At 39.1% G+C, this 27,560-nt stretch overlaps 6 protein-coding genes across 6 annotated transcripts; 3 read left to right on the top strand and 3 right to left on the bottom strand.

Annotated features, from left to right (window-relative positions):
• Positions 1-9,347: 9,347 nt before the first annotated feature.
• Positions 9,348-10,805, top strand: KY384_003846 (uncharacterized protein; the record flags this gene model as incomplete). Its single annotated transcript, XM_044812355.1, has 2 exons — positions 9,348-9,392; positions 9,786-10,805. The coding sequence occupies 2 exons, from the start codon at positions 9,348-9,350 to the stop codon at positions 10,803-10,805; spliced, it is 1,065 nt and encodes a 354-aa protein (XP_044671488.1).
• Positions 10,806-11,486: 681 nt separating this feature from the next.
• On the bottom strand, positions 11,487-12,173 carry KY384_003845 (uncharacterized protein; the record flags this gene model as incomplete). Its single annotated transcript, XM_044812354.1, has 1 exon — positions 11,487-12,173. The coding sequence occupies one exon, from the start codon at positions 12,171-12,173 to the stop codon at positions 11,487-11,489; it is 687 nt and encodes a 228-aa protein (XP_044671487.1).
• Positions 12,174-15,303: 3,130 nt separating this feature from the next.
• Positions 15,304-17,245, top strand: KY384_003844 (uncharacterized protein; the record flags this gene model as incomplete). Its single annotated transcript, XM_044812353.1, has 3 exons — positions 15,304-15,475; positions 15,528-16,077; positions 16,417-17,245. The coding sequence occupies 3 exons, from the start codon at positions 15,304-15,306 to the stop codon at positions 17,243-17,245; spliced, it is 1,551 nt and encodes a 516-aa protein (XP_044671486.1).
• Positions 17,246-22,236: 4,991 nt separating this feature from the next.
• KY384_003843 (uncharacterized protein) lies at positions 22,237-23,553 on the top strand (the record flags this gene model as incomplete). Its single annotated transcript, XM_044812352.1, has 1 exon — positions 22,237-23,553. One exon carries the CDS (start codon positions 22,237-22,239, stop codon positions 23,551-23,553), a length of 1,317 nt encoding a protein of 438 aa, XP_044671485.1.
• Positions 23,554-23,717: 164 nt separating this feature from the next.
• On the bottom strand, positions 23,718-25,166 carry KY384_003842 (uncharacterized protein; the record flags this gene model as incomplete). Its single annotated transcript, XM_044812351.1, has 1 exon — positions 23,718-25,166. The coding sequence occupies one exon, from the start codon at positions 25,164-25,166 to the stop codon at positions 23,718-23,720; it is 1,449 nt and encodes a 482-aa protein (XP_044671484.1).
• Positions 25,167-26,898: 1,732 nt separating this feature from the next.
• On the bottom strand, positions 26,899-27,309 carry KY384_003841 (uncharacterized protein; the record flags this gene model as incomplete). Its single annotated transcript, XM_044812350.1, has 2 exons — positions 26,899-27,144; positions 27,268-27,309. 2 exons carry the CDS (start codon positions 27,307-27,309, stop codon positions 26,899-26,901), a joined length of 288 nt encoding a protein of 95 aa, XP_044671483.1.
• Between the last annotated feature and the right edge of the window lie 251 nt (positions 27,310-27,560).

Here is a 27,560-nt window from a genome sequence, read left to right as displayed (position 1 = left end):
AATATTACCTTTTTATATTACTTTTTAAAGTTTCTTAGTAATAGTATATATAAGAAGTGCTAGTCCCTGCGATTTCCTTTTATTCTACAATTCCTTTATATTCTTTTATTATACTTAGTAGGGTTTACTAGCGTCGACTTTATATATTTAAGCTCTATTAATTTTAAGGTAATAAAATGCCTTTCCTATATTCTTTTTATAAAAGCTTAGGTAAAAGTATTAAATATTGCGTTTTTAATAACTAGGATTCCTACAGGTCCTATATACTTTTTAATCGCTTTTATCGATATAATATTTTTTTTTCTAATTATATATATAAGTCTATTTTAATTCTATGTTATTATTTCTTTTATTAATTATCTATAGGGAATTATATTTAAAAAAAAAAGAAAAAGATTTATAAAAAATTAAAGGATTTTGTTCCCTATAATTCCTAGGAAGGAAAAAAGTTGGCTAGGCAGTATAAAGAGTTAGCTGCTAATATTACTAAATAGAAAAAGCTTTCTAATATATATTTTTCCTTTAACTATTATAAGAAAAATATAGCTAAATAAAAAGCTAATGTTTTTTACAAACTTGCTAAACTTGAAGATCCTTTTACTAATAATAGCTTTATAGTTACTATTAGTCTGTCTTTAAGTAGTATACTAATATTGTCTTTTAAAGAGATCGATTAAGCCTTTGCTAATTTCGATTTTAATAATCTTTTCTTCTTGTCTAAAGCCGCTTAAATTGGGGCTTAATACCTACTAAAGGGCCTATTTAAAAGTTCTAATTAGGATAATTACTAACTGCGTTAGGTTAATTATTTATTTTTTAGTATCTAATTATAAATATTCCTAGTTAATAAAACCTCCTATAACGTTGAAGTAGTTTTTTTTAAGTGCCTACTTTTTACTCTCTATTTTTTTAAACTGCTTAAAGTTACTTTAAGCTAATTTACCTAGTTTTGCTTCTAGTATTTCCTTTATTACTATTGCTTTTTTAATTAGCTCTAGTGTTTTTTTTACTTGCTTTTAGAGTTCGCTAATATCTTTTTTTTTTAGTATTTTTTTATTAGTAAAGGATTCTTTTTCCTCTATTATTTTATCCTAAGATAAAAAGCTAAGCGTTAAGTCCTATAAATCATCTTCTTTATCTATTAGGTATAGCGATAGCTGCTGTTAGGCATTTTCTACTAAGTTGGGAATTAATTCTTTATCTATATTATTGACTAAGTCTTCTTTAGAGTATATTGAATAATTGCCTTCCTTCAAATATAGTATATAGTGTTTCTAGACTTCTTTTGTCTTAGAAATATCTTTTTTATAGGATTTTGCTATTAATTCCTATATTGTTTCGAATTGTTTTTATATTATAGTTACTATTATATTTATATTTTTTTTAAATACTATATTAACCTCTAGGATATTATTCTATATATAATTAGTGTTTTTTAGTCTTTGCTAGTTCGTTATTATAAAATTTTTATATATTAAGAGATATATTGTCTAGTCCTCTAGCAATATTTTTCTTTTAAGTTTTACTTTTTTTATCTTAAGTAAAGCTCCTATATCCTAGTTTTATTTTTTACTTAGAATAATATAACTTTATTTATTATTAATAACTTAGAATAATATTGTTCCTATTAGTTTATATTTACTTTTAATATCGATATTCTATACTAAACTATCCTTATAGATACTTTTTATAGCTTTAAAGTATTTTCTAATTCTATTGAATATTCTTTTTAATATTTTATTTCCTTATTCTTTATTAATTAAAGCTATTGTCTATTTTTTTCCAATTTTTATTTCTATAGCCGCTGTTACAAGCTTTTTAGTAAAGAATAGTAAATACTAAATCTTTAGCTATTTAATTGTTTTTTTTCTTAGTTTAAGTATCCTTAGGTACTACTCTAACTTATCTTTTTCTAATTAATATATTCTATAGCTATTCTTTACGCAAGCTATCTATAAAAGTTTATTATAATTGTTTCCTATAGCTAGTATAACTTTTTTAACTACTTTAATCTATTGTTCTATTACTTTAGCAGCCTCTTTTAGGTAGTTTTATTTAATATATCTAGCTTTACTATAAGTATAATAAGTTTTAATTTTTAATCTTTTCTCTAAAATATCTATTTCTATTAGATCTCTTATAGACTATTGTTTTTTTATTATAGGCCTTTTTTACTATACTTATCTATCGAAATACTTTTCTTATTATCTATTATTAATCTAAACTGCGATTTCAATTATTGATTCTAGTGAATCTAGTTTATCTACTATTACTATAGCGTTTTTAACTCTATTATATAACTTTAATAGAAATAGGCTGCTAAAGCTAAGTTGTCCTATTTTATCTTATAGGCTAGTATTCTAAATACTACTATGTAAATTAACGCTAATACTCTTTGTTTTAAGTTTTGTAGCTTCCTTTTAGTTACTTTATCTTTATCTATTTCCTTAAAAGCTATTTTAATATATATTATAAAGTTACTTAAGTTATAAAATATTTATCTTATTTTGCTTTCTTAATTATTATCTATATTTATAAGGTAGTCCTCTAAATAAGGCATTACCTAGTTAAGGGCTGCGCCTATAAGGTATAATATAGTAAATATTATTTTAGCGGTTTTGTTAAGAAACTTAGATATATATATCTTTATATAAAGTTGCATTATAATTATCTATTATTTTAAAGTACTTTAGTCTTCTTTAAAATATTTTAGGGTAGTATACTTAATAGAGTCCCCTAGTCCTAGGTTCGATGCTAGGGACAGTATAGGGGTCCTAGGTATTAAAATAAATCCTATATTTATTTATAAATTATTAAAGTATAATAGTTATTTGCCTATACAAGGGCTATACAATAACTAGCTTAGGTTATATATAAGCTAGGTTAGCTTAGCAGGTAGTAACAAGCTATAGATATAAGAGAAAATAAGCTCTAAACAGTAAGCTTAAATACTATAATAATAATATAATTTATATATAAAGCTCTATTAGGGTATTTAGTAATAAATATATTAATAACTAAAAAGTAAACTATCTATCGCTAAACAAGTAATATTATATATTAAATAGTAATCGCACTATTTATACTATAACGCAGGCTTTAATATATATACCTTATAAATATTATATTATAATAAGCGGGCCTAGTTGGTCTCGCTAAGCTAATTAGTAACAAGTGTCCTTTATTCCTCTAGCGCAGTTAGTGCGCTATGTAGCCTGCGGGGCGTAATAGCTTCTTTATTAGCTTATAGAAATTATAGCTTATTAGTAAATACTTTTAATTATTTTTTTATATTTTTAAAATTATATTTTTTATTTTTTAATTTATAGCTAACTTAAGCTTATAAATTAATAAGTAGTAAGGAGTAATAAATTTAAATAGTTTATTATTATTTATTTAGCTTATAGCTTTCTTAGCTAAGTTATTAACTAGCTTATTTCTATAGATTTCTTTATAGTTTAATATTTAATAAAGTTTAATTATAATTCTTATATTCTAGAGCTAATTAAGGAATTTTATTATATTTTATATATAATACTAGCCGGATTTATTTTTAAAGTCTTAGAATATTTAAAGTACTTTTTAATTATTAATAAATAATATTATTTATTACTTAGGGGCATTTAATAATATAAAAACTAGTAATTAAGTAATTTTAATTATTTTAGTTATAAAAATAATATTAATTAAGTTTAAGCCTAAATAAATATTATAAGTAATAAGCTTTTAATAATATATTAAATTAATTAGGGCCGCCGCTACCTTAATTTTTTCTCTAATATCGTTACTATTAAAGTAGTAAATAGCCTACTTTTTAAGCTTTTTCTTTGCTTTTTCTAAGATTTTATTATAGGCTATAATCCCTAAATTGTTATTTTTAGCTATATTTATTATTAATAGGACTTATTATAAATAAATTATAAAAAAAAATATTTTATTTAATTAATATATTATTATTATAAGTTTAGCTATTAAAAATATTTTTAATTTTATATAAAAAACTATCTTAGCTCCTTTAACCCTTAATATTAATTTTTTTTATATATTTAAAGAATTTTTTAATAGACTAGTAAGTAGTGGATTCTATTTATAATATAATAAATTGTTTTTATTAATTATAAATTTATAGGTTTAGTACTTATTTCTATATCTAGTATAGTACTAGTAATATACTAAAGGGCTCTTATAGCTACTATAATTACTTTTCTTTAAAAAGCTTTAAGTCTTTAAATAATCTTTTAATAATAGCTTTTATATCCTTAACCTCGCTAGAGTAGTACTTATATTAAATAGCTATAAAGTAGCTTTAAAAAAATAGTAGCTTAGAATAGCTTTATTATTCCTAGTAAAGTAACTTTTTATATAATTTAAATTAAACTTTTTAAAGCTTCCTTATAAGCTTTAGCCTTTTTTAAAGTAATTTCTAAGTAAGATTATTTATTTAGTATTAGATTAAGCTAAACCCCTAAATAGTAAATACTTTTAAAAGGGTAGACTTCTTAAGTATATATTCCTTCTTAAAGTTTAAGCTTTACTAGCCTTTTTTATTTTATTTTTTCTATTTATTTTAGTTGCTAAAAAAAGTAGATTAGGTTATATTTTTAGGGAGTAAAAACTACTTTATATTTATTTATTTATATTTCAATTATAATTAAATACTAGCTAGCTTTTAGTAGGTTTTTTTAGTATTTTTTCTAACAACTAGTATATATATATTATCTATATATTTTATTAATAAGCTTTTACCCTTAGTTAATATAAAAATCTTATAATTATAAAATAGCTAAAAAATTAATAATAATAATAATTTTTAAAGAATTTTAATTTTTATATTTAAAAAAAGTATAAGCTTTTATATAATTTTAATTTAGCTAAATTAGCCTATTAAAAAGCTTTATAACTAGCCTACTAGGTTAAAATTAAATCTAAACTTATAGATATTCTAGAAAAATTATTTATAATTAATATTATTAAATACCTTAAATATATTTAAAAGTATTAAGCTTATTATTAATTTATTTTTACTTTTCTAAACTATATATACTTATTTTATAAATAAATAAATAACGTATTTATAAAAGGTAGTTTTCTTACTTTTATAATAAATAATTAAAAGTAGGTAATTAATTTCTATAATAGTTGAAATTCTTTTTATTAAGATATATTCTTTTATTTTATTTAATATTTTTAGTAAAAAGATTAGCCTATAAGATTTTAAATTTAAGTAGTTTTTTTTATAAGTTTTTAAATTATTATTATTATAGCTTCTTTTAGTATTGCTAGCTAATACTAAAGCTTAAAACTTATATTAAATATATTAATAAAGAAACTACTAATTGCTAGAAAAGCTATTTTTAAAACTTAATTAATAATTATATTTAACTTAAAAGTATTATCTGTTTTAAATTCTTTAATAGCTTTAATAACTTTTTATTCTATAATATTTAAAAAGGGAAGCGGCTTGTAAGGAAACGCAGTGCGTAGAGACCTTAATAAGCAATATATGCAATGTGGTTAGTTGATAATAGATTTATTAAAAGCTATCTAACAAGCTGTAGTAGAAGTAGGGCCTTATGCCAAGCCGGGTAGGGCTGAGCTAAGCCTAATCAGGACATCCCCATCCTGCTCTTATTATAATCCGTGACACGGCTATAAAAAGTATTATAAACTATATTATATATTAAAGAAATTTATTAATAATAGTTTTAATAAAAAAAAACTTAGAAAACTTTAACTTTTTTTATATTATTTATCTATAAAATTTTATCTTAGCTTTTAATTTATAGAAAAAAAGTAAAGTAAGGGGCTCTATATATTTTTAGCTATTTATTTAAAGTAAATAGTTAATTTATATTTATAGTTTTAAAAACTTTTTATTTATAATTATTAGCTTAAGCTATTTAAATAATTTTCTTTTTCTAGCTATTAGCTATCTTTTTTGCTACTTAGTCCTTAAAATTATATATAATTATATATTTATATTTAGCTTTTTTTTAATTATTAATAGCTTTTATATATTTTTTATTTTAGCTTAGCTTTATCTTTATAAACTATTTAATTTTTAAAATAAAAGCTTCTAAAGCTTAAATAATAGAACTAATTAGATATTTAATAGTATTATTTAGATTAGCTTATATTTTAAAGGTTTTTTAATTCTAAATAGTATTTATTAAATAATTTAAGAATTTTTCTATATTTATTTTTTTAAAATTCTAGCAATTAAAAACTATTATTAATAAAGTTTTATATTTAAATATTATTTTAATTAAATTATAATTAAAGCTAAAAATAAGCTATTTTAAAGACTTATAGTATAAAATATATTATATTATATTTTAAATAGCTTAGGCTAGATTAATTATAAATTTTTCTAAACTAAAATTATTTAAAAATTTTATTACTATTTTAAGCAGTATAATTAGCTAGAAGTTATATACTATTATAATTTCTTAAAGAAATTAAGTTTACTTTTTTAATAATTATTAGTTTTTTAAATTAATTAAAGTACTAAGTATTAAAATCCCTTATAATAAGCCATTAATAATTATTATAAAAAGAGAGTTTTTCTTTAATTAGTATTAATATATTATTATTAGTTATTACCTTTTTAGCCGCATATAATAAAGCTAAATAAATATTATAAATAATAATATAGTTTTTATATTTTTTATTTAAAAACTTTAAAATTAATATTTAAAATATATTAAAATAGTTAATAATTTATATAAAGCTAGGGTTAATATTTTTACTTATATATATAGAGATTTAAGCTAGCTTATAGCTTATTTAATTTAGAATTTTATTTATAAGCTAGAAGAAATAATATTTTTTTTTATAAATAATAAGTAATTATTTAAAATAAATTGCTCTAAGGCTCTAATATATAAATAATATAATAGACTAGTACTTATTTATCTTTAAATACTTTAGCTATAACTCCTATTTTATTTATTTTTTATATTATATTATAGTATTAATAAATATTAAGTATAACTTATTTTTATATAGCTAAGTTTTTATAAATCTACTTTTTAATAAAAAGCTAAAGCTTCTTTAGAGTATAACTTAATTGTTATAGTTTTAAACTATTTAAAAATAAATTTAAACTTTTTTTTTATTATTAACTTTATTTTTTTATTAACTTTAGGTTTTTTATAAATAAAGTTAATAGTAAGTTTACTAATTAGTTTCTACTTAGTTAATAGTTTTTTTACTCTATTCTTTTTTACTATATTTAGCTAATTATTAATTTTTAGTTTAAAAGCTATAGTTACTTCCCTCTTTTTTATAGCTTTCTTTAGGGCTAACTTATTAAAAATAAATATAAAAGTAAATAAAAGCTTTAAGTTAATTAACTTAGCTAATATAAGTTCTAGCTAAAACTTCTTTATAGTAGTAACTTTTTATTTAATATATTCTATCTCCTTTTTTATTATTTATAGTTTCTAAATTAAAACTTATATAGTTTTCTATACTATATATATTTAAATTTAAAAATATTTTTTAAGTAAAAGTAATCTTTTAAAAAATATTTTTCTAAGTATATATTATACTTAATTAGGTTTTTATATAAAGCGGCTTTATATTTATATTTATAGTATCTATAATATTAGTTTATTATATATTAATTAATATATTAATATACTTTATAGCTTTAATTATTTTAAAATATATTATAAGTATTTTTATAAGGAAACGTAGTGCGTAAAGACCTTAATAAGTAATATATACAATATAGTTAGTTAATAATAGATTAATTAAAAGCTATCTAACAAGCTATAGTAGAAGTAAGGCCTTATACTAAGCTAGGTAGGGCTAAGCTAAGCCTAATTAGGATATCCTTATCCTACTCTTATATAATCTATAATAATTAATTATTATATTATAGTTTATAAGGGACATAAATTTAAATATTAAAAGTATATATATTTATAGCTTTTAAAGCTTTTAAAGCTAATAGATTTTTTAAATTTATTATTCTCTTAGAATAGCTATATTCTAGCGCTATAGCTTTTTAATTATAGTTATAAGGTTATTTATATTTATATTTTTAAGATAGATTCTATTTATAATTATATTATATATAAAAATTATAATTATAGTTTTATTTTTTAATATAAAAGCTTTTAGCTATTTTATTATTTTTTTTATAATTTTATTATCTTTAGTAATATATATTATTAAGTATATATTGCTACTAAAAAGTAGTTTAACTAGCTTAAAATTAACTAATATTAATATCTAAATTATAGCTAAGCTAAATATATATTATAATTTATTTTTTAATAAATATTCTTTTATATAAATATTAATGCTAGTTTTCTTTTCTAGGTACTTATTATATTTTTATTTATATATATAATTAAGCTTTTTATAGGTAGAATATATTAATTAGTTTATAAAGTTTTTTATATTAGTTATAATTTCCTACTTTTAATAATGCTTTTTAAAGGAAGCTATAACTACTATACTTATATTAGAAAAAGATTTAATTATAATAATTATATATATAAGTAAGGAAGGAGTAAGTAGTATAATAGCTATAGTAATAATTATAATTTATATTTTTATAACTTATAGTTTATTAATATATTTAATAGTTTTAATATACTATGCTTTTTACTAAAAAAAGGCTTTAATAATTAAAAACTATAATAAAAACTTAATATTATTAAGTATATTAAATATATTATAAGTATTAGCTATTTAACTAGTAAAAATAATAATATTTTCTATAAATTTTTAATATATATATAGGCTAGTTAAAGTATTTTTATTTAAATATTTTTATATAATATTAATAATTTCTCAAGCTAAGCTAAGCCTTATAAGCTTATTATTATTAGCTATTATTATTATTATAATTATTATTTTTATAGTAGCTAGCTAATTATTCTATAATAATTTTTATTTATTAAGCTAGTGAAAAGCAACTATAATAGGCTACGCTTTAAAGTAAGTACTATTTAAATGCTTACAATAAGCCGATTAAGATGCAGCTATACTAATAATAATTGCTATTGTGGTTGTTGAGATGCTGATTTGCTGTGATGTGATTTCCTGAATCTAGAAATCCGGCAAGCCAAGCCCGCTTTGTTTAGTGAAGTCTTGGCGCGGGTGGCCCGTCAATAAAGTGACGAAACGAAACTCTGCATGGAAGTCACTGCCAACGCACGCGCTGACCTCTGAGGGACGTGTTGGCCGCTGCCAATGTCACTCCTTTCATGCCCTTTCTCGTGCAGATGGTCACCCTCCAATGCTGGCTTATGCTGCTCAATGCGGAGGTGTCTTCCAGAATAATCCCTCTCAAAAATTGACCGCTCTCAGGCGCTGGCGATCCGACAATCATGGCCCAGCAAGAGAATATAAGGAGTCCGCCCTTGAATGCCCAGGTATCGAACATTGCAAAGGCAACGGCACGTTCAAGTCTATCTCCTCTCCGGCATCGACCATTTAATCGGGCGTCAACCTTTGCTGATGGCTACCCTACTCTGAGACCTCGACGAAGCTCTACTTTCTCAGATTCAGCCCAATCTTTCAAGTCATCCACAGATAACCTCCTCCTACCGAGGGCGAAGAGTCCAGAAGAGATTACACACCATGAGGAGTCACATTGGCATTCAATTCCGCTTGTCTTAGCCTTGTTGCCTGCTGTAGGAGGCTTGGTGTTCAAGAATGGTGGACCAGTGGTGACGGACGTGACTTTGCTGGCCCTGGCGGCCGTCCTGCTGAATTGGTCGGTCAGACTTCCATGGTAAGGCAATAGAGGCATGTGTGACCAGCAGTTTCTAAATGGGTTAAGGGATTGGTACCGTTCAGCGCAAGAAGTCTTGGTTGACGAAGCGCCCTCCCCACGCTCTTTCCGAGAGCACGACTCGATTATTGAAGAAGGTAGTGATGAAGACGTATCCGACAACGGTCAACCCAACACCACTGCGCCAGAGTCTAGACAAGAGCCTGTCGACCAAAAATTGAAGCCTTCCAAGCCTAAACGCGACCAGGAATCAGCAGCCAGTGAGCTGCGCATACATGAACTTTTCGCTCTTTTCACTTGCTTCCTATCGCCCATAATTGGCGCCTGGCTCCTACACCATATTCGCGGCCAGCTAAGTCGTCCATCAGAAGGTCTTGTCTCGAACTACAATCTCACAATCTTTCTTTTGGCATCAGAGATCCGTCCACTCTCTCATCTAATCAAGCTGGTCCAAGCAAGAACACTGTCCCTCCAACGCATTGTCGCGTCCAATCCTTATCAAAATTCTCCCAATTCCAATGAAAAGATCAACGACCTTACAAACCGAATAACAGAGCTCGAATCTAATACGTCTGATACTCAGCCTCGGTCCCCGACTGCTACCCTGCAGCAGCAATCTGACATTCTTGCCGCCACACGCAAATCGTTTCAACCGGATCTCGATGCTCTCAACCGCGCAGTGCGTAGGTATGAGAAGCGCGCCACACTTCTTACCATGCAGACCGAGTCCCGTCTTCAAGACCTTGAGAAGAAACTTGCGGATGCTATTACTCTAGCTGCAGCGGCTGAGAGAAGCTCGCAAGCCTCGAAGCAGCGAAGAGGTTCAACTGTCATCCTTGAGTGGATAAGCGCAGCTCTGCTTTTGCCGGTTCAAGTGGGTTGGTCAATCATCAGTTTACCCGGCAAAGTACTCGCTGCAGCGCTCATCTACGTCGAAGATGCGGTTGGCGTAAGAGTGCGGAGGGAGATGAAAACCGCGGGAAAGGAAAAGAGGGTAGGCAGTGATGGAGAGAGAAAGAGAGTAGGGCGGGGTCAAAAGAAACAGTCATGAGCTTCACCATTTCTTCCATCTTTCACTTCTAATATTTCTGGCGCTTTGGGTGGGATAGAGTGGAATGATACCCTGGGTTTATGGCTGGGCTAAGGCATCGCACGAAACGACAATTAGACACAAATAGATATGAAATCGAGAATTGATACCTTTTGATCCTGAGACTTTGTATACTCGATCTTGTCTGCTCTCTCCGTGCGGAATGTTTATGACGATTTAATGCATTGTAATGTAACGTGCCGCCTTCTGTCATCCAATTCCGGAATCGATAACCCTGCATTATCTCAACACGGCACGATATCAAATCCTCCGGGGAAGGCGCTCCGACAACGTGGCAATGACTTGCATGATGACCAGACTAGCAATACTATGGAAAAGACACGATTTACACGTCGAAGAACGCGCGATATGGATCGAGGGGGCACGTTTGAATTGAGAAGGTCGATTGAGTGGTATCACTATGCAAGAATTTATATCACAAAACTACCACCGAGATGCATGAAATGCATGCTGGAGAAAAAGGAAAGGGTATCAACACCGCAAACACACCTCCGCTGGCCTCTCATCAAGCTTCTCCCCGGATAAAATCGCCAGTCCCAACCTCAGGCTCACATCAATTCACCCCAATCGGTTCATTCGCAAAACACTCAACCCCCCAAGACACCAAATATCAACACCCTCTCACATCTCCATCTCCAACAAATTAGCCAACGACCCCCGTCTCCTCAAACCCGACCTCCGTCGCGCAAACTGCACGCCCGCGTCCTCCCGCGCAACTAGCATCTTCCACCTCTCCCCGATACTGTCCTTGCCGCCGCGCTCGCTCAGCTTGCGGGCGCATTCGTCCCAGTCTTCTTGCCGGAGGCGCAGTTTGCTCAGGATGAGGGTTGTGAGAGCTGCGTCGTCTTCGGGGGTGGGCATTGGTGTATCTTCTTGGTTTTCGTTGGGGAAAATGCTGGGGTCAAGAGAAGAAGGTGCGCCAGGGTGAAATGGGAGATTGAAGGGGAGAGGGCGCGAGGGCGTGGTGAATGTGGTGTCGGGATACATCTGGAATGGAGTGTGCGCGGCAGTCTCTGGAGTTGAATGCGAGAGTAGGTCGTCGAAGTCGCGCTGGTCTAGTCCTAGTGGGAGAGTGGGTGGGTACTTGCGCTGGCGCTTTGGCGTTGATGGTTTGTTATGGCTGCCATTCTCTTGATCATTTGAAGGTCCCAGGTCGTCGCTGAGAGCCCTGCGACGCTTGCGCATTGGTGTCCTCGGGGCTGGCTTTGTGACTTTGTAGCTATCTTTCTTCTTTCGTGGTTTCAGCGCTGGAGCTGTGGTGAAGCTGATGGGACTTTCGAGACGAGGTGTAGGATCTGTCGGTGACATTGAGGGGAGGGAGGTCTGGAGGAGGGATTGGAGCGCGCGACAGGTGCTCACGATGCTGGAGTTGGGCGCCGAGCATGTCGGTGGAGGTGAGCGCATGCGCGACATGAGTGATTGTGGTGGTTGGAGGCGAATATCGCATGGGAAGGGCGATGGGAGGAGCATTTTGCTCATGGCGCTGGTTCAGCGCGTTGGTTCTAGCTGCCTAAGGTGGGTCTATGATGCGCCGGCAGCAACTTGAGGCTTGAGGTGTGTCGCCAGACGTTGTGCAGTATCTTATTTTGTTCTTTGAGCTGTCGCGATTCGATTGATACGGGTGTCGGTGCAATTGCGATGATGTTGAGGAGGAGGTGTGATGGAGGATGAGTCGGTGAAGTAGGCTGGTGATTCAAACAGAGAAAGGGCCCGGGGGAGGCCGTGAGCAGAAGGCGCTAGTTGGAACGCTAGGTCCACATCCGAAAAGTGCACGAGGACCGCGTCGCAAGCCTCAGGTCCCCAAATGCACTATTACCAAGTCTAACCAATTGGATATCTTCCCTGGATCCGGATGAGTCGATCTGTGGAGTCTATGTGAAAGAGACTTGGTACCTTTCCAACTACTTACTGCTCTCGTCACATGAAGATTTTGAAGAGTCACGATCTACCCTTAGTAGTACAGTAGGACTTCGTAATGCATTTTAATGAACGCGTCAAGCTCTTGCCAGGGGGCAATCGGCGATTTGATTCAGGGGCAAATCACTCCAAGACGGAAGGCCGAAACAGCGCATCCAACGCATGTCCTTGCGGTGTTTGAGCTCCTATATTTACATTGTGTATGTCTGCATGAAGTATTCTCTAGCCGCTTACAAAGTCTACCTGCAATTTACAATGCCGTCCGTATGCAACTGACTTGATCTACTGCGCCCACCTTGTCCTCCCCAAAGTACGGTTGGTGAAGAAGAGGTCCTTAGCATTCACTTCACCGTCTCAAAGCGTCGAGATTCAATTGTAGTAGATTCAGCGTAGGGAGTAGTCAAAGCGCAGCTGGACAAATGGAAGCACAGATGGTAGCAGATCCTCGGATCTTCGATCGCAATTTTACATAGAGATGCTGTCACCTGTCTGGCAACATCCGTTCTGGGGTGAAGACGCGTCGAACGCGCTGCGCGTTCTGCGCTAGTCTACCTTCGTGCTAGCGTACAATTTGGAACTCTGCCTCGGTTAGGGGACGGATTGGGAATCTCTTGTTGTTGCGTGGAGAGACACATTTGTCATATCCGGGTATATAGTGAGTCATCACAATTCTTGAGCTTTAATTTGCTGCCTCTTTATCTTTCCTTGATATCAAAAAAACCGAACAATTGTCCAGGAGCTCAGTGTAGGGGGGACCAAAACCTAGGTGCTCAAACATCCTACCTGAGCACTATACCTTGAACACTATCTGGCCATTCAACGTACGCTGGTAATCCAATTTGTCCGCAGCCAGTAGAGACAATGCTCTCCATAACCCTAAAGTTGAAAAACATTCTGGGTTGCCTCAACACTAGGTTATCAGCTTCGCTGCTCCTTCTATCGAGGGAAAGGTAATGGCTCTTCCTGACCTTATTTTTGCTCTGCCAGGCCGCTGGTTGCTCATGTACCAATGATCTCCTGGCGCACTTGATCTCGAGGCATTCTTGATCCGACCGAAAAAGGGCATAGGCACTGCTTCCAGTCAACAATTCACCATCTCCAAAGATTAGAAGAGCCTTGCCGGTCTCGAACGGGTGAGGAGGGTCTCCGACCTTGTCGTTGCGTCATTACTTCCTATCCTTTCAGACGACAGAGTGATACTTGGGACTAGCGTGTGTTCTGAACTCGTAGCTTTGTAATGTTTATTGATTGGCTTCTTTCTTTAGTCTGTGGAGGTCACCCTTGAACTGTTCTCATGGCTTGAATTCGGAGGAGCAGCGGCAATGATTCATGTGACTTTTCGAAGCATCGTCGAGGTTCGATCCAGAAAGTCAGTTGCATATTCTCAGAGGTGAACACAAAGCGTCGACGCGCGATCCTATCGTCTTAGACTTCAAATCATCACTATCATCCAGTACTAAACTACACCACCATAATCGACTTTCCCAGATTCAATCCTAATAGATTCCCCAGCATTGATATACCTTTCGCCACATCCTGAACGTTCCATGTATCCCAGAGTACGGAACGCCGCATCAAAGCAAAGTGCAGTGAGATTGCAAAACAATAGCAATCAAATCGGGGCTGATATGTGGCTCAGCAATGGCTTCTCCTGATTGCTGACAGACAGAATGACTGCTCTTTACGCAAGTCGTGACAAGTGTGCTTGAGTTGTGTGATAGGCTAGGATGTGAGTCGAATATTTTCAGGATTGTTATGACCCAGTGGGGCTTATTTCGGGGGTTTCTTCTGTGAGAGTGGAGACATCATTGCCAACAAGAAGGAAGAAAGCAGATTGACGATGGCAAAGGGATTTCATTTTTCTTGTTGGGCAATGAAGACCACCAGCTCTGTCAGTGGCTACCTAATGCATTTTGATAATTGCTCTATCATATGCGTTGAAGGATACTTGCTCTAAAGAGCCGTGTACTCTACGGGTACCTACTTCCATGCCTGAAATTGTTTGCTTCACTCGAACAGCTGTTTCGTCATCACGACACCAACGACACAGTGAAGGTGTCGTTTTTGGGACTAGCGTCCACACAAAGGATAAACAAAATTTTCCACCCGAGCCTTTTTCCTCCCTCATACTTACGCGATCTTTGAAGAGCACAGTGATTACAAGTCAACCAAATCGATAATCACCTAGCGTTTCTCAACTGCGCGTCTTTTAGTGTCCCCTCTCGGCCGCTATGGACGTGGATCCTCCTCCTGATGGGGGTGGTGAAACCCATAGCGGCGGTGATGGTGGAGCAGCTCAAGTAGCTGCAGCTGGGGCGAGCTGTCGTTCGCTCCATGATCAGAACGTTTCTTCTTCGGAAGTACAGGCGGTGGAGCAGCTCTAGTAGCTGAAACTGGGGCGATCGGACGATCGCTCCATGAAAACTCTTTTTCTTCTTCGGAAGTACCGGTGCCGCACGGTCGTGCGGTACCTGAACCATTTTCTCTTCGCCCTGATCAAGGCGACATGAGCCTTGACAATATGGCTGAAGCTCTACCTGCAGTGGCTACTGCGCCGCGAGCTCCTCAGCAGCAGCCAGCGCCACAGTTGTCTTTCCTGCAACGCATAGCAGCGAAGAGGGACCTGCTGAGGCCGCAACAACTGGAGTCAGAGGAGGAGACTCAACCGAAGAGAAAGCGAGACTCTGAGAGCGGTGGCGAAGTGCCCAAGAAAAAAAACCCAACTAGACGGGTTCCCCTTCCAAGAAATTGGGAAGAAGCAGTATCTACGATGTCACGTCGCAATCTTCAAAGATGAAAATTTGGTGCGCAGAGCAGGTGATGTCAAGGCGCCAACACCAGGCGTGGGCCTCAAAGTCTGTCCGGACCCGGGTCGACATGGCGAACCATGCCTAACTCTGAACTTCGGAGCCAAAAATACTCCAGAAGAAATTCAGGAAAATGATCGTCCCGTGACAAGTCTCGCTTTCAAATGGGAGCCGTCCACCCGGATCAACGGCGAGTACGCTCTTGACCAATTCGAATTGTTTACGCACGCGGATAGACCGGATGAGTTTGATGAGATCGTCCAAAAGCAAGCAATGGCCGGCGTTTCCGCTGAAAATGCGAGCATGGCATTTCTCTGCTGTGCCAAGTTCAGGACTCATTATTATCCACTCTGCAGCGTCATCGACCCTGTCTGGGATGACTGGTACGAGAACAAGAGGCTTACTGACGAGGCCTCTAAACAGATTACCAACATGGCAAGGGTGCTAACAGCGGTTTCACAGCAAGGGGTCAAGAACACCTTCACGATGTAAGTCTTCTGGAGAAGCAAGACTAGCCATGACAAATTTCTCAAACATATTGGTCGACCACTACAGCGATGTTTCGATGAACGCTTAGACCGCTGTCACCAATATGGCAATCCTCCAGTGATTGACATCAGGCAATCTCCCCTGATTCATCAAGTCGGTAACGGCATGATGGTCGGCGAATGGAAACGACCGAAAGGGGCAGATTTCAACGCGCCACTAGTGCCAACGAGGTTCTTTACTTACGACCGCAAATTAGACTTCGTAGACGAGACCGAATGCCTCAAAACTTACGGTGTTGACGCAGTTCGTGAGGGGCAATAAAGCGAATCTCTTGTCAGCGAGATCAACGGCTCTGACGTCGCAGTCTTCTTTCATGCGAAAGAAGACCCACGAAAACTTATTCCGACCTTGCCAGCAAGTTACTTGAAAGGTAGCTATACAGACTTCTGGCGAGTCCATATTCGTTGTCTTACGACAACGAAGACGAGCGACCTTAACTTGCAACCAGGATCCGGCGTGGTAACCCCACGTTCTGCGGATGAGCTGGTGAAAACTGGATGCGATTTTGCAGGAACGTTGTGGAAACCACATCGGGAAAAGCCACCTCTAGATTCTCAGGTGCATCGGGAGCTCGTGTGCTTGCCGAGCAGTTCCCTTCCAACGGGACGGATCTCAGTATCCCCCGATCTCAAGCAGCACGAGGCTGAAGAGAATGCTGTTCACAAGCTCCTCACTTCGGATCAGCCATTACTAACCGCGATAAAAGAGAACATCGTCGGTAAGCAGCTACGACAGGCGCCAGTCATTAATAATCTCCTTGCAGAATCATCGAAGCAACAGGAAGTAGCAGTGTTTCCTCCTCTCATCGTTCATCATACTCCTCAACAGCTCGATCGGGACTCAAGAGCAGTGACAGCTCAAACGAAAGCTGCAGAATCGTCGGCGGAAAGTGCGAGGTTGGAGCGTGCTCATCTGGAGCAACAAGAAAGGAGCAGGGAACAGGCAGACGATCAGATTGCAGCGTTGCGCATACAGATGGAGTTTGATATTCAAATGGCTAAGGAGAAAAAGGAGGAGGACTTATGCGTACTGGATGCTCGGTTGAAAGTCTTTCGAGATCATTCACAGCTCCATCGTGTGAGAAATGAATATGTGAGGAACAGCTAAGTCGTGTAATCTCCAATTCGGTGTCTCGTTTCAAGTAAAGAGAATGAGTATGCCGACGGCAATTCTCTAAAGAGAGTGGGTTCGGCGAAGTTTTCAAGGCCCGATTGCAAAGGAAGGGAGTAATGACGAGGACTCAATCATGTTTAGGGAATGGAGAAGGCAGACATCATTGCGCTAGTTGGAGGCATAATAAAAAGACTGATAGAAGCTGGCTTTCGAAATTGTTCTCTGCCTCGGAATGTGCGTATCTACATGTCTGACCTTTCTGATCTACCACCTTTACCTGAGATCCATATCGATCATGCACAGACCTGGGGCTCACAGCACCTTCGTATCCACTTCATCCCATTTAGCAAACTGTTGCAACCGCAAAGATAACCATGGCTGTCCCTGGTAGTTCCTTTACGATCGCCGCCTATTGACCAGCACGAACGAACGTGCTTGGGGGGACCTTCACTCAGTACGCTTCTCTGATGGACTGTACGCACGTTTTCTTAGGCAGCATGGTGTGGCCGCAGTGATCGCCGATTCTAGTGTCTTGGCCCGTCCATAGAGTTGACTCTGCCATCCACATGATGCCACTGCCCTAGCCTCCTTGCCGAAAGATCTCGGACTACATCAAACTTTGACTCGACCCTAGCCTCCTCTGTACTCTGAATGGCAAGAACATACTTTGAGCCTGAAAAGCCTATCTATCAAGACTATCCAGGATACTTTCCAAGGGCAAGCTGTCGACATTAGCTCCGCAATGGGTGCAGAAGTCAAAAGGCGGGTCATCCCTATTGTCCGATCTCGGTGGAAGTTTTGGCACAAAGCGGAACCGAAAAATACAACGTCCTATGATAAAAACTTCCGACATCTATGGTAGCGGGTGAGAAGGATCTAGGACCACGTCGTCCGTGGAAGATCCAGAGCGACTACTCGAAACGGCTAGACAACGGGGGCACAGTCGATAACGAGTTTAAGGTTTTAAACCATATGGGGAGACTGAGCGACGTGGCTCTCACCAGATCTCAGAACGCTGCCAATGAACGTGCGAAGATCATGATGCTCAGCGCTCGACATATTCTCCAGACCATTACTGAGCGTAGCCAACATCTCACCCTTTAATCCGAACCTGATTCACGCGGTCTAGCTACGAAGCCCTCCAAATCTCGCGTTTCGCCCCATACATCGTTCCACGTGAGGGTAGAATCAAGTCGAGACCAATTGCGGCGCTTGAAACAGCCACGTCAAGTCGAGGCCCACTTGGAATCATGTTAGCAAGTCTCTTCTAGTCTTCTCAGTATGACAGATGTGGTCTTTAAACAAGATTCCGGACGAGCAGCTGACAGCCTGACACTAAGAGCCAGTAATTATCAAGGCTTCCGAGTCGGCAACTCTTCACACAAGTCAGAAGTCTGTCCAGTGCGCAGTTATACCACACTCCTTTGTAAGTGGAACCAATCGACAATCAATGCTTTTCATCTTGGCGAATATGAAATTTAGGATCTCATGCTTTCGATTACGAAAACATTTGGGAACATCGATTCTAACTTTGAGCGTTCTGTGTGCCCTGAAAGCTTATCGCCGACACCAGGGTATTCACTCTAGTCCCAAATGATACCGGCCACTTGATTGATGGTTTCAATGATTTTGACGTTGTCCTAGGGACGCCATCCTAGGTTAGATTAGCTGTGACCCTCACCTGATGTGATACATGTTGACCCTTGAAGCTCTGGACTATTGTGCTCGCCCTCTCATGAGCACCCAATTGAACTCAAGCTTTGGATATCTACCCCAGGTTTTTGCAGCTTGCTGGCACCTTTTGAACGCTCCAGACCTCAATCAGCCTGACTGCCAAGAACTTTCTCTTCTTTGGTGCCATTCGCATTCTTTTGCGGAGCTAATCCACTTCGAAATTAGGTCCGCCTTGAGCGACGAGATCCGATAGTCTTTGATGCAGGCTTCACAATAGACGATAGTTGATCCAAGATTGTGGACCACAACCTGCTTTCAAGGGAATTTCAGTCTATTTACGATCTCTGAACTTTTGGCCTCGGCTGTCTAGGGCAAAACGCCTGTACCAACACAACTGGCCCAGAAGTCTAGTACCGAGTACCCAAACAGCGTTGTCTGCGTGGCGTGATAGCCCACGTTGGAGCTTCACCGATCGCCCTGTTACTGTTTTGGACTTTCGGAGCCTTCACACCGTGATTACGTTTTTGTGGCTTGTATAAGGTCGGCCCATATCTTGCTACGAATGAAGGATGTAAGTAGTCCATATTCAAGCTCTGAGATCATTTGATGGCTTCGCACGCTGAGAAATATCTTCCCCCCGTTCTCTAACCGTGATATTCGTGATTTCGTTGATCAAGCTCGCCCTTCGAAGGCGGGTGCCCTCCCGTCAGACTGAGAAACAGTCTAGGAAAGAACCTCCTGGCCTCTATCGGTACGGGGATACCTGTTCACACAACAAGGCAGCTAAATTGTAGTGGTCCTCGGATGAAAAGTGTGGGGTTCATGGACTTCGTGGACAACAGAACACCTCACGAATCATATCTGACGAGTTCTTAGCGGCTTGCTAATATCTGATGCATGTGACTGTCAGTAGATCTAGCTTTCATGAGCAGACCATACTCTGCGTTCTAGACTCACGGACTATCAGCGCCTTCTCGCATGCTACTTCAGCATATCGATTAATTGGTAAAGCTTATAACAAAGCCGCGAAAGGAAGGCTCTCTCTAGTCTTCCCTCCCAACAAGAGCTTTGCAGGAAAGAGTGATAAAGAGGCCGTTCCGCACTCGACAGCCTCCTATTCTTTTCACGCACCTCCACCAATTTCGATACAGACCTCTCCTCTTCATAGCAGTACCTCATCTAACCCCCCCCCTATTGATAATCATGAAGCCAGTCACTGTAAGTGCCCCGACTGTATCTCCCTTTCCCACACGCTACCATCCATCATGCGGACAAACAAAATTGACGTACCCAAGATAAGTTATCTTATCATCCTACTCGCTGCTTTCGTAGCCGCAGCTCCCCTCAGCCCAGTTCTTGAGCCTGAACTGTTGGCTCGTGACGCCGAAGCTCAACCCACGCCAGGCGGATCCTTGTGGGGAGGCAAGCGTGACGCTGCGCCAGGCGGATCCTGGTGGGGAGGCAAACGCGACGCCAATCCCGAGGCCGCTTAAGTAGAAGTCCGTGGGGAGGGAAACGTGAAGCGTGTTTCTCAGCCCGGTGGGGGGCAGTAGGGTGGCTGCACGCTGTGAGATGAAGCAAGGACGGAGGCGGGGCTGGAAGTTTATGTAACGCTTGCTGCCACTGACACTGGAGGCGTTGTTTTAATGTGGTCTAAATTTGAAATCGCAAGGACTTGGGAGGCTTTTGTGCACGAATGTGGGTGTCGAGAGAGGCGCCTTCAAATCATATCTATTTATTTTCTGAGTACACGAAAGATCCCAACCCGTTTGATCTAGCCAAAAAACGAGTGTAGCTCATGACATACAATAAATAGTTGCCGAAGAATGACTCGATGGAAGTCAAGGATTGACAGCATCAGTCAGAATAAGACGGCATCTCGGAAATTGATAGTCTGAGTACTGTGGCTATTTCCAAGAGCAATGTGCATGTCTGGAGGCAGCGAATTAGGCCAGACAATGTGGTTGGAGACTTGTACTTGGCGAAGTCTTCCTTTCTGTCTTTGCGATCTATGTTCCTCTCAAATTCAAGTTGCGCTTCAAGTAAGCTGATTCTGTTCCAGGCTTGTCTAATCGGTAGGACGGTCCTCTTTAGGTGAGATTATGAGTCTAGCATCGAAACGGTATCTCAACTCGGTCTTCTCTGCGACTTCCAAGCTGAGTCGGCATTGGTTTTTCCTCGCCCCAATTCGCGAGACCTACTGGCGACTGAAACGACATGAGACCTTAGTACCACAAATTTTGGACGAGCCCATTAGATTTCATTGCCGTCTTCAGACATTCCCTCCGATTTGTAGACTAATTCGTGCCCTGTGCAAGTCCTCGCCATTCATCTCGCACCAGTTGCGAAAAGACGCTCAACCACACACAGGTCATCGTCTCCTTGCAAGTTATTCGGGAGAGCATCTTTCATCAGCTTTGTCACCTCTTATTGACTCTCATTCTGTCAGCGTCATCTTCTTTAGGGCCAAAATACCCCTATGCGATGCTTCTTTGAAAAGGCTTGGTGATATGTGTCATCGAAACAAGCCATCCCATTATCTGGGTCCATCTCTAAATGGCTTTTCTATTTGAGAAGTTCACGACTACCCAAATGAATGCTTATGTAATAAAACTCGAGGTCTGCCTGTGGAAGTACTTGTTGACAAATCCTCCGGGCTAACTAGTCAAACTGCTGTTTTTCGAATACCGTCAGTAGATTTGTTCAAGGTCATGGATCCATGGGTCCGTGACGAACTACACCCGTCTGGTAAGGAAGATCTACTACAAATTTCTCCTATCAGTAGCAACGCTATTAAAAATTGCCGCCAGCATGGTAACGAGGGCCAGTTACAATCAAACACCGCCAACATCAATGTTGATGATACATCAGACCGGTGGCGCTGGTACGTCTCAAGTTCCTAGGTGTAGCAATGCTGCTACTTCTGCCTTGTCCAGCAGCGCGGGATATGATCAAAGCTTCATCGAAAACAAAGTGATTGATACTTCCAGGCCCATTAATTTATTAGTATATGACCAAAACAGTGCCCGGCTGCCTAGTGTCTTGTTCTGTTTCGATCATTGAACCGCAGTAGATGACACTACTAGCAGCGTCATCAAGGTGTGATGAAGCCCCTCTAGCGGCTCGCGCTTTTGTCAACAGCGGTTCGGTGTCTTGTCCCTTTCTTCCTTATACATCAACATCATCAAGAATATCTCAACGGTTGACTCAAGCAGACTTACTGAGATTTAATATTCTTGAGATATTGTGGGCGCTTTAGATTGTTCGCGCTGGGTCTCCCTGGGTACCATTAGGTACTCAAAGATCCAACCATGGATTCTCACGTCCCTGGTGATTCTGCCTCGCGTAGCTACGCGAGGTTTTATCAATCAAACTTCGTCAGCAGCAATGCTGATGACTCTGTCTCGCGCGGTCGTGCGAGACATGCAAATCTCTTCGTCGCCAAAAGCGTTGGTGACATGTCTTACCGGCTCGATGGTGCTGGTACATCTCAAATTCATGTCCCCGGCTCTGTAAGATCTTTTGCCTTACGAGATCGCGCGAAACATGGCCAAACGAGCATTGGTGACGTTGATCATCTTAGCAGGAAAACCCTCCTCAGCGACACTCGGCCTGAAGACATATCTGCAGGATCAACGAGTCGTCGATTGGTCCAATCAAAAGATAAAATGTCGACAAAGGGTGAATCCGTTGCAGGCCAGGATTCCCAATTTATCGAAAGGGAGAAAAAATATCTGAGCAAAGTAAATGAGCTTCAGCTTGAATCAGAATACGCTAGGAATAGCTCGCGACACTATCACGATCTTCAGAGGAAGTTCCGCTCGGACCTGCGAGATTGCATGCTTGAGCGAGACGAACTTCGACTTGAGCTGGAGGAAGCTAAAGGCAAGGTCCAGTACCAACGAGATGTTGAGCTAAATGGAGCTAGACGCCGGATACAGTATCAACGTGAGGTTGAACAACACCTCCGTGCCGAACTCAAGAATTATGTTCGATGCGACGATAATGTGGGAATAAGAGTGCGACGCATCATAGACATCTCTAAAACAACGCGTCTGGATCTCGAGAGCAAGACAAGAGAGTGCGCTGAGCTTGAGCGAAAGTTGCTTGAGTCGGAGAACTCTAAACAGGAGTTGCAAAATCGCATAGGGAGATTAGAAACCGACAAAACCAAATTGAAGTACCTGGCGAACGAGTGGGAGACGTTCGCAGAGGATGTGTGCACTTGGCTCGACTCTCACAATACACCTTTGCTGGAGCCTCCAGAAAACGAGACCGCTATCAAAAAAGGGCAAGTCGAGCAGACCAAGCCTCACGATCAATTTCCCGCCACGGTGAAAGTTGAGCAAGAGAAGCCCGGTACTTATACGGTAGACGATCAAGATGAGAGTGATCATACTGATCCTGATTTCTTCGCTGACAGTGTAGAAAAGCTGAACGAGTACCAACTTGGGCATGCCAAAGCCGCAATGAAGCGAGCCTTGTCTAGTAAGTGGCAGGAACGAGTGACTGACGATAAACAAGCGCGGGCACTAGCATCCTCTTCCAAAGGTCTTCCTGACATCAGTCGTCGCCAGCGTTCAGAACTTGCAGCTAAGAGAAACTTCGATTCGACGCGAGGCAAATGAATTCAGCGTGTAGGCCGGGTTTCAGAGTAGGAAAGTATTGGATTGGAATATCTTGGATATCTGGCATACATTTACAGTAGAGTCTAATTAATGTTTCGCTCTCCTAACTCAAAAAACTGAGTCGTGTCAAATCAATCTTGCTGCTAAAATATCTGCCCATCATCTCAATCTGCACGCCTTCTATCCTTACTAAAAGCCCACTCAGGTAGCGGAGCCATCTTCATCCGTCCATTGCGTTTTGCCTCTCTGAACTCTTCCCCTGCAAACTTGACGACCTGCGACGCATGAGGTCTTCTCGATGCAGAATAGTTCAATGCCATCAACATGGCATTGACAAGTTCCTCGCTATACATCTCCGGCACGTCCGTTCTCACGTACCTGGCCTCCGGCTTCTTCTCCCACGCCACTTCGTTCTCTTTCGTCGGCGTGAACTCGCGAGGCAAGCTCGCAATAGGGGCATGTCCGTAGATGAGGAAGTGTATGACGGCGCCCACTGACCACACGTCTGTTTTGGGGCTCGAGCGCGGCATTTCAGGTGCTGAGCATGCGGGAGTGCCGCAGGCGTCGTATGTGAATTGCTGAAGGGTGGCATGACCGAAGTCTGTGAGTACGACGTCGGGAAGCGTGTCATTTCCGCGGCCTTGAGGCAGGCGGACAAGGATGTTCTCTGGCTTTATGTCGCGGTGGACAACGCCTGGTCGGGTGAGATCGAGAGAAGACCAAGATGAGCGCTTGTCTTTGCCAAAGTTGGCTCTTCTATTGAAGCCATAATGAAGGTATTCTAGGGCGCACAAGAGCTGGCGGTAGACTTTCCAAATGAATAACTCTGGAATCTTCCTTTGACGGTCAAAGAAGCGGAGAGAGAAGTCGAATAGGTCACCAACAGGAAAGTATTCACTGTAATACTCGGCGACGGGTATTCTGCAGGTTTCGTTATAGACGGACCATTGAATGTCGATGATGTTCCGGTGGGGCTTCTTTGCCAGATCGAGGACATCCATGATGTAGCTCTCCCATGGGATCTTACCTTTGACGTCGGGTTTCCGAACAATCTTCATACAGAAGACTTCACAAGTCGACTTATGTTTGACGACGGCGCAACTTCCTTCGCTGCCCGAACGAAGTCGTTTCACTACTCTGAACTGTTTGAGACTGTCTTCCGAATGCTGCCTTTCGTCTTGCACTGATTGTGATCTCCTCTTGCGTTTGAGATTTCTGTAAGGTAGCTTCGAGGGGTCGACGAATTCCCATGTATCTGTAACATCTCTGCCTTCAAAATTTCGAGACACCATTGGCATGTCTTGATAAAGACCGTTCCCAAGGTATTGAGGCATTGTGATACTCTGGGCTACGTTAGCGCCTTCTTCGTCTGTGATCTTGAGTCTTTCCAAGCCTTGCAGTATGTCGTAATAAGCTGGTGTAGGTCTTGCACTATAACAGCTGCTTGGGCTCTTTGGACTCAAAGGCACTGAGGTTGCAGGAGTTGGGGAGGGAAGGCTCACATATGATGCGTTCCGATTCCGATAAGATCTTGTGTCGTATGGTTCCTGCTCTTGAGATAGACCGACACTCGCTGTGACACTTGCTGTTAATGGAAGGAAGGAAGGAGACATTTCTTTGCAGTAAAGATATACTCAAATCCTAAGCTTGAAGTAGTACGACTGTCACTCTTCAAAAAGGTTGCACAACAGCGCCGGTGAGAGAAGTCGTATATGAAAAACTTTTCTTTTTCGGAACATTGAAGAAGAAACAAGACAATCCATTGTGATTGAGCAAAAGACAATAAGCAAGACACGTAGCACGCGTCTTTGTTCACGCATTGCTTGTCCGACACATCCCGCCTTCTCCTCATAGCGTTTTCCTTTGTTGGTCGACGCAAATGTGTCGACAATTGTACATTCTCGAGTGCTTCACATCAGCTAGTTTGCCAGAAGAGACTAGGATGTAGACTTACCTACCTACTTGGTAGATTGGTTTGGGGCGCAAAGTCCGAGTAGACTGATAGCAAACGCCTCCAGCAACACCAAATGCTTTGGCCGCAGTGATAGTGGGTAAGTTGCTCCTTCCTCCAACGCCGCCCATCTCCGCTGAGAACCGAACCTCCGTCATAACACTTCCATGAGATTATGTAAAGGGTGTGTTGCCCCCTTTTCGGGCTTAGTGCCACGCGTCAACATAAAACAACACCTCTCGCCCACATTTTTCCTTCCTCCTTCATACTTCTCACTACTACCAACTGCACCTGCAGTCGGTGGTATACAAATTTTTTGATATCCTCCTGAGCATGAGGCTAAATTGCTCATCGTTGTCGAGCGGTCGCTTGATAACTGAAACACAATCTGTCAGACAGCAAGCAGATTTGCAGGTCGCAAGAACTCGTCTGCGAAGCTGTCTCCCTTTCCACCAGGCCTCTCTTTGGGAAACCAGAAGATGAGTGGGAGGGTTGGGGGTCACTCCCATAAACCCAACACCAAACAAAAATAATTAAAATTCAAACAAATCGAGTGACCCCGGCAGTTGAGGTCGCTCCTGAGCACGAGGATAAAATGCTTAGCCCCGTTTAAGTTGGGTTTGGGGGCTTGTAAATCTTTGGAACACGTCCTGAGCATGACAATAAAAGGTTTCGCTTTGAACAAGAGCTCAAGGGGTTCTTTTTGAATCTTTAGAACCGGTCCTGAGCATGACCATAAAAGGTTTCGCTTTGAACAAGAGCTCAAGGGGTTCTTTTTGAATCTTTAGAACCGGTCCTGAGCATGACCATAAAAGGCTTCACTTCGAGCGCAAGCTCAGGGATATTTTTAATCTTTGGAAACTGTCCCGAGCATGACGTGAAAAGGCTCCCCTTCAAGCTTTTGCTGGGGATTCAATCTTTGGAAATCGTCCTAAGCATGACGTTAAAAGGCTCCATCAGTGCAGTAGCTTAATGCTCTGCGTTGGAGGAGCGAGCTTACAATCATGATTTCTGAGTGTTAGTGGCGTTGGGAGTGGCGTTGTATCTTGTAGAAAGTTGCTCAGAAACCATAGACAGAGTGCAAGACATAGCGTAAGGGTCGAACAATTCTACCGACATAATTAAGGCTGTATAGTAGTTGAAGAGTCAAAGCGAGCAAAAGACCTTATCGTTTCAGGCGCCACATGAGCTTCCACTATATCTTCATCTGCCAAGTCAAATAGAGCGTCACAAGCATCACATATGAGTCTCTCCCCAAAGTCTTCGTTCGCCGAAGACGCTGCTCACGAATTTGAACAGCAGTAAGCGTCCGATCGTTGCCAATGGGTCTCCCAACTCAGAGGTTCCTCTTTTCAGATCACGACACGAATGTAAAGATATTGATCGGGAGGTTCTTACTTACTCCTGCCACTTCCGTGCGATCCCTCATGTCTCTTTGCTTTCTCCTTCCCCTCTTCTTTCCTATCGATCCCACACCAAAATCTTAGTCTAGCAATCCCCTCTCTTTCTGTCTTTCTCAACTGCTTGATCTCGTCATCGGTAGTCTTCTTGTCCACCCTGTTACTCGCACCATTATCAATCTTTTTCCTGATCTGGTGGTCAATTCTTTGACGAAGGTCGAGCTCCAATCTACTGTAGCACTGGAAGCATACACGTTGGTCAGAGACGGCTGTATGAATGACTTTGTTGTTCCCTTTCCTGCAGGAAAGCTGTGAGCATGAGAATCCGTCTTTGCAGGTTTGTTGGAGGCGGTACCTACAAACGTGGGGACATTCGATGTAGGATGTTGCTGTTACTTTGCACATTTTGCCAACGTCGAGATATTATTAGAACCGAGACAGGGATGAGATAAGGAGAGGAGATGCCTGACGAGAAAGAGGTATGATTAGCTTTTGTAACATCACAGAATGTACTAGGAAACAATGGGCTTGTCAAGCTCAAAGAACACAATCACAAAGGCAATTTAGGATGTACAAAATGAGCCGCACTTAGCTTCTTTGTTTAGAAGGACATTTGTCTCTCTACTTGGGGCTTGAAATACCAAGAAGGGAAGCGA

The sequence above is a fragment of the Bacidia gigantensis genome (assembly GCF_019456465.1).
Source record: "Bacidia gigantensis strain McMullin 20006 chromosome Unknown contig_180, whole genome shotgun sequence".
NCBI classification, from domain to species: Eukaryota; Fungi; Ascomycota; class Lecanoromycetes; order Lecanorales; family Ramalinaceae; genus Bacidia; species Bacidia gigantensis.
Note: the sequence above shows the minus strand (reverse complement) of the source record. Positions and strands in the feature narration are given on the sequence as shown.